The 10,906-nt window shown below is 40.4% G+C and overlaps 1 protein-coding gene across 1 annotated transcript; it reads right to left on the bottom strand.

Moving 5' to 3' along the window:
- Positions 1-1,897: 1,897 nt before the first annotated feature.
- On the bottom strand, positions 1,898-10,339 carry aoc2 (amine oxidase copper containing 2). Its single transcript, XM_038739136.1, has 5 exons — positions 8,714-10,339; positions 6,715-6,833; positions 5,438-5,604; positions 3,778-3,910; positions 1,898-3,698 (listed from the first exon to the last, which is right to left on the bottom strand). Exons 1-5 carry the CDS (start codon positions 10,284-10,286, stop codon positions 3,408-3,410), a joined length of 2,283 nt encoding a protein of 760 aa, XP_038595064.1. The 5' UTR covers positions 10,287-10,339; the 3' UTR covers positions 1,898-3,407.
- Positions 10,340-10,906: the final 567 nt, after the last annotated feature.

Here is a 10,906-nt window from a genome sequence, read left to right as displayed (position 1 = left end):
TGTCGTTTAAGTCTCACATTAAGCAAATTTCAAGGACCGCCTTCTTTCACCTACGTAATATTGCGAAAATCAGGAACATCCTGTCTAAAAATGATGCAGAAAAACTAGTCCATGCATTTGTTACTTCTAGGCTGGATTACTGCAATTCCTTATTATCAGGCTGCTTGAAAAAGTCCATTAAGACTCTTCAGCTGATCCAGAATGCTGCAGCACGTGTTCTGACAGGAACCAGGAAAATAGATCATATTTCTCCTGTTTTAGCTTCTTTGCATTGGCTTCCAGTAAAATCCAGAATAGAATTTAAAATCATTCTTCTTACCTAAAAAGCTCTTAATGGTCAGGCACCATCTTATCTTAAAGAGCTCATAGTGCCTTACTACCCCACCAGAGCACTGCGCTCCCAGAATGCAGGGTTACTTGTGGTTCCTAGAGTCTCCAAAAGTAGACTAGGAGCCAGAGCGTTCAGCTATCAAGCTCCTCTCCTGTGGAACCAGGTTCCAGTTTGGGTTCAGGAGGCAGACACCATCTCCACATTTAAGAGTAGGCTTAAGACTTTCCTCTTTGATAAAGCTTATAGTTAGGGCTGGCTCAGGTGAGTCCTGAACCATCCCTTAGTTATGCTGCTATAGGCCTAGACTGCCGGGGGATTTCCCATGATGCACTGAGCTCCTCTCTCCTCTACTTTCTCTCCCTCTGTATGCAACCTCATCCCATTATTGCATGTTACTAACACAACTTCTCCCCTTTCTGGTAGTCTTGTGCTTTCTCGTCTCTCTCCTCTCTCCTCCTATCACTTCCTGCAGGTTTTCTGGCTCTGGAGCTGTGGAGTCTGGATCTGTGGCTGTGGGTCACCTGCCCCCGTGTTCCTGCTCGACACCCTCTGCTGCAACGACTATTGTTACTAGTCCTATTATTATTATTGTTATTATAATCATTAACATTATGATTGTTATCATTAACACTACTATAAATATCTGTACCATTTTTCATTTAGTCTATAGCAACATCACCTTTACTGCCTGTACCTCTGTGTGTATATTGTGTAGGCTGCCTCCCTCCCCTCTCTCTCTTTCCATCCCTCTCTTTTTCTCTCTGTTCCTCTCCTGCCCTCTCTCTCTCTCTCTTGTCCTCTCTCTCTCTCCCTCTCTCCTTCACCCCCAACCGGTCGAGGCAGATGGCCGCCCACCCTGAGCCATGGTTCTGCTCGAGGTTTCTGCCTCTTAAAAGGAAGTTTTTCGTTGCCTCTGTCGCCTAGTGCTTGCTCTTGGTGGGAATTGTTGGGCTTCTGTAAATAACATCATAGAGTACGGTCTGACTAATGCAGTTTGGGACTGCCTGTGAAACCGAAAGTAACACGAGATGAAATAGAAATCTCACCAAAAATCCCCACACGTTAACTTCAGGAGATCATAAAGTGCACCTCACCGTCCCAAAAAACACAAGGTTGCGCCTCAGTTTTTAGATGTTTATATTACAAAACTCTACCAACTACGTTACCACTCATCACAGTTGTCAGGACTCAAGCGCGAGTGGTGCGGTTCAGTTGATTACTATCAGGGCGTACGCGAATGTTGCATCAGCTGGGCGGAGTTGATTCATTCTGTGAGAGTTATCAGTTCTAATTACATTTGTATTTCACTGCATGAGAAAATGAATGTGTGGCTTGACAGCATGAGAAAAATGTTAATTGCGTGAGTCTCACGAGACAGCTTTCTACCTGACAAGAAATTTCGTCATAATTTAATCTCACGAGATCTTGTGGTACAAGATCTTGACACACCCCTACAGAATAACTAATAATGACTAAACATTTGAAAACCAAATGTATTCAATTGTACAAAATCATGTGAGAATTGTGGACCGTGTGTGTCTGTTGGCAAAGACCTCTAGACCCCTCCAACATATAATCTCATCTTTTATTTTAAGAGGAAACAACAACAGTAGAAAAACACGTGAATATATAAGTGAATCAGATATTCAGTAGTCCCAGTCTCAAGCCACATCAGAGAGTGACCCTGCTTTGGACTGACTGGTCATATTTGTCAGTGCACGCATTTACACACAGCTGACTGTACAGTGTCAGTTTATAACGAGTACCCAGTTTATATCACAGTGGTTCATCAGTAAGAAGCACAGATAGAGAAATAAAGATTTTTTTCTTCCCAATACCATTTGGATACATTTTGACTTCATCCTAAAGGTAACTGCTGGCCTAAAAGCAAAAGTGATTGCAAACATTACTGAGATGAAAAGATGATAGCATCTTCCCTTGCAAAATCTTAAACCATAAATCACATTTCTAAGAATATCATCATATTGTTTTGAAAAACAATTGAGTGATGGCAACAATTAGTACTGATAAAAATCAGCTTGCATTGAATTGTCTTGTAAACAAAGTAATACATTTCCCACTCTTAAAATAGTGTTGGCACAACCCTTATTTCTGTTAATCTAATAATCTAATAACTACAACTATTGTACTGTTTACATCACATTTATCATCTGTTACTTATTTATTCATTTTTCGAAAGAAAATTTGAAACACAATGACAGAAATACAGTTATCTGAAAATAAGCCGGGGTTTGGATAAAAGAGTAGCTCTTTCTGTCGATGATGCTTGGCGCTCAAATGCAGTCAAAGTGGATGGACACTGTTTATGAAATGTCAGACTTTTTATGTGAAGATGAGAAAAACTATTATTATTATTACTACTACTATTATTACTGTATTGTTGCTGGTGTTGACATTCCCCCAGTCGCAAATTCAACAAAAAACCCCTGCAGAATAATTTCCTGAGTTGTATACATATGTAGGCTATAGTAAGGTTGAATAAACCTAAATTGTTTATTTTTTTTATTTTGACCATATTGTAAATAATATAAATGTACCTGCCTTTTATGTTCTATGTGTGTAGCATGAAGGTACTACAAAGTCAAGCAGCATTGGACGTGCCCTCGAACCGTTATCTTGAACCTTGTAAGCAGTCTGCTGGGTTTTTCTGTTAAAATTAAGTTCTGGTCCTCACATATCAGAGCATCCTTGAACACAAGAGGAAGAATTATGAAAAGTTTGTAACTACATTATCATGTGATGACAATGTAACTGATTGATAAAGCAATTATATAACATTGTATGACTCTGTTTAGCTACACGCATGTTTCAAGTCGATGTAAGTTGATTTCTTCATATGATTGAAATGAAATGATTGGAAACCAATGGCTACCTGGAAGAGAGGAAATCACTGTAGATGCTTCCATTCTTGAAAAATGCTCAGCAGTTATTTAATGTATGCATTATTTGTAGTTAATGTGCTAAAGTTGTGAATTTTAACTTTTAATTCATCATTTTATAAGCCCAAGCACATGCCTGTAATGTCAGCAGACATTACCTGGCAGTGCACAATAAATCAGGCCCAATCCTCAAACTTCATGACCCCATCAAAGCCGTGGTAGGTGAAGGTCTGAAATACGGGGCTACAGGTCTCTTGGGCAAGGCAGGCCATTCTGTTGTTGTCACAGCTGTCCTCAGTGCCGGGGCCAATGTACACCGCATCAGCAGAGTGGATGGATGGGTCCTCGTCAAAGTAGTTGTGGGGCCGCAGTATGACCCCGCCCCCGTTGCCCACGGTTACCGTGTTGGGGATGTCTTCAGAATGAGGGATGTGGAGGAAACCAGTAGTCACCCAGGCAACCAAGTCCTGCAGACACATCAGGCAATTCCCTCAGGTAAGCACTGACTTTGGAGTTTACAAATGCATTATTGTAATTTTTACATACCTCGTCTTCAATGCTTTCGTTGTCTTCAATGTACTTGCTAAAGTCCACAGCTGGAGTCCAGATGTTGTTTTGACTGTACAGACTGCTGCTCGTCTGCTCTAAGTCCTTATGCTTAGTGATGGCAACCTTATACCTGGAGACAGACAGAAGAGGGTCTCAGGCTTCATTGTGGCGGATTTCAGCCCTGTCACTAGACTTTAAGGAGATAGATTTATCTCAGTATGATCTGTGTGAACAGATTACCAATCCGTGTGTAAATGTGTGATAAGATATTAAACGCCTTCCACAAATACAAAAAAGATTTGGAAATTATATAAATATAAAATTAATCTGCAAATACATAAATTCCACAGTTCAAAAACTGTGAATACATTCAATTAGTTAAAGTAAGTTAGTCAAATGAATGAAAGGCCTTTGTGAATATCTTCCTAACATTTACAAATTTCAAATAAGCATTTTCCGCCTTCTGACATAATTTCCACATTTCAAAGTAAGAGCATGCAATGAGCCACAGCAATACGACAAATCCTATATATTTAGGGTTCACACCACGAAGCCTGTTACACAATGAACAATGAACATTTGGTGTGTGTAACAGGCTTTGTTTAAAGGAACAACTTCCTGTAGTCTGTAGGCAAACAGGAAGTGATGTCATATCGCTGCATAGGTCTGTCCAATTAACACAAAACCTTCCCATGCCCACCTCAAGCTCTATTCAAAATTTGGTGCCAATCTGCCACTAGGGGGCACTACAAATGAAGTTATCTCATTTCTCAAAAGTTTTAGAATATCTTATTCATAGTGTACCCTTACTAATGTAGTAGTAATTTCTGTGTAGAACTTCACTGTATATTAGCTACTAGCTAATGTTGGCATAGCTCTACATATTAACAATGAACAGTAACACTTCTTCAGGTACCTTAGTATCAACGACCTTAACCAACATGCTGTCAACAGCTAACATAAAGAAATGTTAGTGTAGAACTGAACTTTAGATATAGATACTATTTAGATAGCCTAATCACATAGTTGAGTATTAGTGTGTGTTTATTATATTGCACACACTTTCATATGCATTTCTATTTAAGAATGTAAATGTTCTGGATTTGTATAGCACCTTTCTAGTCTTTTCGACCACTCTAAGCGCTTTTACACTACATCACATTCATGCTCAACAGAAACTAACATTCACACACCTAAAGACACTAAAGAGGAGCTTGGGATTGAACCGCTAATCTTCCAATTAACAGGCAACCCGCTCCACCACCTGAGCCACAGCCTTGTTGAATTGAGATCCACTAATATAAACTGGATTCACAAATGCCTGTTCGAGAGTTGTAAATGTAAGAAAGATATTCACAAATGGTTTGCATTTATTTCTAAATTAATTTTATGTATTCACAGATATCTTTTTATTTGAGGAATGTTTTTGTGTATTTGCAGATCTGTTTTATATTTGCAGAATATTTTTGTGAGTTTATGAATCTGTTACACATCAGATTACACATGTACACACGGATTATTCATATTCTTAGTCCTAAAAGTATCTGTAAACACATCTTGTCTAACATAACTATTAATCATAAAGGGAAAAGAAGTCTTCGCAATCATTATCTTTTGAGAATGTAGTTTTTTTGACTTTGTGGCTGTCCAGTCTCACCTGGCCCAGGACATGGCCTTCTCCTCGGCCTGGCTCTCTGGAAGGTGGTCCCCAGTAAAGCTGAACACCTGCAGTCTGTAGGAGCGCTGGTGGCCCCAGCGGTTGGTCTGGTTGCTGGCGATGTGGAGGTAGCGAGGAGTCTTGGTGTCATAACGAAGAGCAGCCTCCTGTGGAGGTATCACAGTAGTCCCACAGTCAAGATTCAAAAGGTAATGGCTGCAGAATAGTTGGGTTAAGAAATGTACACATCCAGCAGACACACAGCAACATTAGCATTCATGTGGAGTCATGTTCTTATCCACTTGATGAATGTAAGTCCTTTTTTCTCTACTGTGGTCTATGTCAACTTCTGAGAAAAATATCTGCCTCTTCAGCTAATAAATACTCCACTATGTTCACCAGCTAGTCTTTCTTTCTGTCTCAGAGCTTTTTCACTGCTGCCTACTTCTGCTGGAAATCAGGTTAAGGAGATGAGATTACCGGACTTAAAACCAAAACAATGAGCTGAAAGTGGCTCCAGTGTTGTGTCTCAGACTGCTGTCCGGCTGTGAGTCAGTGACCTGCTGTCTCTGATACATTACTGCTTTATTCATTCCAGTTTAAAATGACAGGGTCTGATTGGCTGTATTAAAACAAGTTCACTATGTATGTAGACAGAGAACTACTGGCCTCTGGCTGGTTAACACACAGATAGTGGGCTCCATCCCGAAACCAATTTTCTCCTTTTTGGATTCTGATTTTTTTTCTTAAAGGAGAAAAATGTAATTTTACACAACTGGGGCATTATATTAATGTCAACACCTGTAACAAATGGGTTGCATAAATATATACTCAACAGTATATTTTACAGCATTACAGTGCTATACAGTTTTTAAAATATATTTCCCTTATTAATATTCAAATGTATGCAACAAGTGCATCAAAATAATAAGATTCGACCTGTGGTGTGAGTATGAGGTTGCTAATGTCTACAAAAGACATCTAAATTACAATTTATAATCATAGCATGTCACTTTTATAATTCCTAGATAATAAATTCAGTTAACTATTATTTGGCTTAGTGCAAAGGAATTTTGGAATAAAACCTTGATTTTAGTAGAAAATAGGACCAAATTGGATATATGAATATAGTGGAAATATGCCATAATGCTGTCCACAGACAGTCTTTACGAAATTAACACACGAGACACTGTAATTCACAAACTTTGTTCCACACTGTTACTCATTCCTATGCTCTCCTTTAAATGTTTTTGAAATGAAGTGATAGGAAGGCAGACCTGTTCTGTTTTGAGTTGCTTCTCCACCAGCTGAGGGACCATAGCGTAGTGATTAGACATCCATGGCAGTGACACATTGACATATTCCATGTCTTTGGTCTGGAAAACATTCTTCACTCCTGCAACATGATGGAAACATGTTAACATTTGTTTGTTTGTAAAAATTCTTGTTATCTGTTGTTGTTTACAAGCAAAAACAGAGCTGAATGGGGCCTCCTATAGATTGCTCCTATAGATTCATGTCTAGATCCATGGCTATTTTTATTTTTAAATGAATTTAAACCTGCACTAATCAATGTTTGTATGTCTGATGTGAAAGGGGTTTCTCAGCTTCTGTGACTGATCATGGTTAATCCCTGTTCCCTTTTAAAGCCTGGACATCAAAGGCATCACATTTTTCACATCTATTTGGCACATCAGCCACTACCAGGCAAACGAATCATCTAGTTATTACTATTATGCCAGCCAGAGATCTTTAGGTTTGCATGGGAAATCAAATGGAGGGGCCTGTTTTGGGTAAGAATGGAACTAAAACAGACATCTGTAGAACATATTAGTTTATGTCAATACCTACATCTGAGAACTGCTACATACTACTACATAGAACTTGACATAAGGAAGAAACGTAAATAAAATCATAAATAAAAAGTGATAAGCTGTCTTGTAAAAGTACTAGTGAATGTAAAACAACTTTTTTTTTACATTCATTTTAAAAGCTTCAAAAACAGGATCAGAGGAGAGTACATTTGCATAAATCAAATCAAATGAAAATTAAATCACCTTTATTGTCACACAACCATAAGTGCAGCGTTGGTGAAAATCCTAGGAGCAGTTCCAGCAGTTCCAGTTATATAGTAAAAATACACTGTATGATGGACATACGTCAAACATCAAACATTATAGGCTACACAATAAAAGGATCACTGTATTATATCCTGTACTATATTATTATTATTTGCCCGCAGAATCAAATTGTTTTACAAGATATTCGGCGTGTCAGGTCCGGTCCCTAAATACAACCAACGCAAGGATATTAAGTAGTTTCCAGCTGGTTTGGTTTGTGTTCACAAAGGTAGAACTAATCAAAGGCCTGTGGTGGAAATGGCCTTCAATTATTGGTCATACAGTCTGCGTAAAAAAAGACAAACCCCTCCAAATGCTTACATATTACAGTGCTTTAATGTACTGTTAACTGAGTTTTGCACAACAGTTCCCTGGAATCCATTCTCCTTCATTTTATGGCTGACTATTTTGAATATCTTGGACTTCTTCTGCACCTTCTCTAGTAGCCTAAATGAGAAATGTTCTCTACAGCCTAAGTAGGCTATTCAGGAGGCAACTCACTGAGTTCAGGTGTGTCCCCTGCTACTAGACATTTTGGTAGCAAACACACTACTTGTTCACAAGTCACCAAAACTGGAAGAGAAAACATTTTCAACCAATGAAATGACACATACAGTACACGTTCCGTTATTGGTTCGAATGGTGTTCATATTTGTTCTTAGTGAAGCACGCATGACATGGTTAAGCTATGTTTGAGACCGAGGGCGGGTTCACACCAGAGCATTTACCCCAACTCTTGTTGCCTCATTTTGAGCCAGGAAACACTCTGGAAACTTTACAAATTAGTTTAGTGAAGAATCTCCCTTATCTAAATTAAATTTGCCTATTTTTGCTAACCAAAGACATACCTTATATTCCAAAATATGTGTGCACCATGAGAACCATTAATCTGTTATACTCCCAGAGCAAAATCTGCTGTTGAACTATGTGTCCACCCACACATTCTTTGGTGTTTTTCAGGATTTCTTGAGGCTGTGGGGGCCCTGAACTACAGCTACAATCCTGGCCATGGAGGCATGAAATGTTTTTTCAGAACTAAACATATATAGAGATATAATGTCAGAGTCTTCTCTTTGTGGTAGTAGAATTCTCTATATTAGAGATCTGCCCTGCACAAACAGTTTTAAATGTATTACTACTGCCTACTGTCACTCACCCAACACATCCAGGTCTACCTTGAAGTTGATGAAATGGGTGTGGATGTTCCCTAGCACCTTCTCCGCCACCTGATGTCCGTATTTCAGACTACCGTCTACCAGGTAAGAAGAGGAGATGTAGCCGGTGGCGTGTACCTTGGCCTCCACTGATCCGCTCTGGTAGAAGATAAAGTCCCACATATAATCATAGTTTCCTATAGCTGTGATGGTCCTAAACACCAGTGCGCTGTTTACCATCCCCCCGTAACTCTTATGGAAAAAGTCAGAGAAATGCCTCCGCAGGGGTTGACCCATGTTGTGCTCAAACACGCAGATGGAATTCCTATATCTGATCGGGACTGGGACATCGATGTAGCGGTATGTGTCAATGTAGGTTGCTTCGTGGGGGCAATCCACGCCACGGACCAGTTCGTGTGCGAAGCGACCTATCCCAATACTCGAGTCCAGAAACTTTGTCAAGATCATCCCCGGAGTCACTGAACCGTACACCGACATGGCTTCCTGCACGCTCAGCTCATAGACTATCCTCTCACCCTTAAAACGCACATCAAACACCCTCATTCCCGTGAGAGAGCTTAGCCCGAAGGCGAAGGTCCAGTCCAGGTACAAGACGTGATTGTTGCTGACGCTGTAGCGCTTTCCGTCTGCGTAAAACAGCTGCGGGCCGACCTGCAGAGGCTTGTGCCTGGGTTTCAGTGAACCATAGTCTGGCGATTCCTTGTAAACTATTTTCTTAACAGACCCCGCATCATATTTTTGTTTAAGTTCTTCTACCGTGTCGAAGTATTGGCCATTATAAAGCAGCCGCTCCACTCTCCAGTTGGATGCGTTTACGCTCTCGTGGTTGACCAGCACCTCAAAACCCACCGGGTGGATGTACAGACCGCTCATATCCCTGAAGAAAGATATCCAGGTCTTTCTGTCCCCGGATCTGACTCCGCGGGGCATCTGCTCAAACGCGTCCAGCTTCTTGTCCGAACCCACGTCGAAGCTCTCTTTCATGAGCTTCTCCAGCTTGGAAAAGACCTCATGCTCCAAAAACAGGAAAAGCAAAGCGTATTCCCCGATGGTGACCGTGCGCGCACTGATAGGTAGCTCCATCTTGTACCTCTCCTTGGTGACATCTCTGTGGTATGTCGGCTTGGGAAGAGGCCCCACTACGTACTCCTTAATGTAGCCTTGGGCGCCGTGGAAGACCACAACCGTCGCCTCTCTCGCCGGCTTGGCGCCTTTCCCGTCCAAGTAATTCAGCGCGTTCGATTTCTTTGGCAGGTTTAGGTCTATTAAAAACAAGAAATTTCCAGAAGGCTTGGTAATTTGGTTCGTCGATATGTCCAAGTCTTTCTCATCGATCATGTACTGCTGGACCTGCAAGTACTCCTCCTGGGTGAGGTCAGCGAACACGAGGCTGCGTTCGTCGTGTTTGCCCCGCAGCGGGTGGACACGCTGAGCGGAACATTTGGGAGCCCTGCTGGAGTGGATGCTTATCAGGACGACGTTGAGAATGATGGAGACGAGGACAAAGAGGATCAGCGCCCATTTCACTAGAGAGTTCATCATCCGTTCTACCATTACGCATGGGCTTGGAGAGGAATGAGCTCCGGGTGGGAGTTGTGCTCAGACTATTTAGGAAGGTAGAGGTGCGGCCCTCAACTCCTCCGTTTCCCACCCCCATGCTGTAACATGTGTGATCAAATGTTAACTCCTCCTCCTCTCCTAAATTCTCACCAATATTAAATAGCAGCTTACATGTGCTTTAAGTCTTAGTAGTACACTGTAAATATTGCAGCATATTTTATTAAGTTGTTAGGCTGTAGAAACCTAAATAATCAGCAAAGTTTTTTGCATTGTAAATTGTGTTCTTCGAATTCCTAATCTGTGATTCTTTACAAAATGAGAAAGTTCTGTTAACTTATGTTTTTTAGTTGGGGAATGCAGGAAAACAACTATCCACTTTGTGTTTACTTTATCCTTTGCACTGTAACAGATGACAAGTTAAACTGAATAAACTTTCTTTTACTGCTAACTCAGCACAAATAGATACGTTTGTAAGTTTCAGGTTTAAATTGTGTAATTATCATGTTCAGAATTTACAATCATAAGTTTAGTTCACTAAATTTTCAATGTCTTGTTTACTTAACTTCTCAAATTAAATTATTTAGAAACACTGTTGCATTATGGTTAAAATAATT

The sequence above is a fragment of the Micropterus salmoides genome, unplaced genomic scaffold, assembly GCF_014851395.1.
Source record: "Micropterus salmoides isolate LMB-PRFRI ecotype aquatic unplaced genomic scaffold, ASM1485139v1 Ms_hic_scaffold_10, whole genome shotgun sequence".
Classification (NCBI taxonomy): Eukaryota; Metazoa; Chordata; class Actinopteri; order Centrarchiformes; family Centrarchidae; genus Micropterus; species Micropterus salmoides.
Note: the sequence above shows the minus strand (reverse complement) of the source record. Positions and strands in the feature narration are given on the sequence as shown.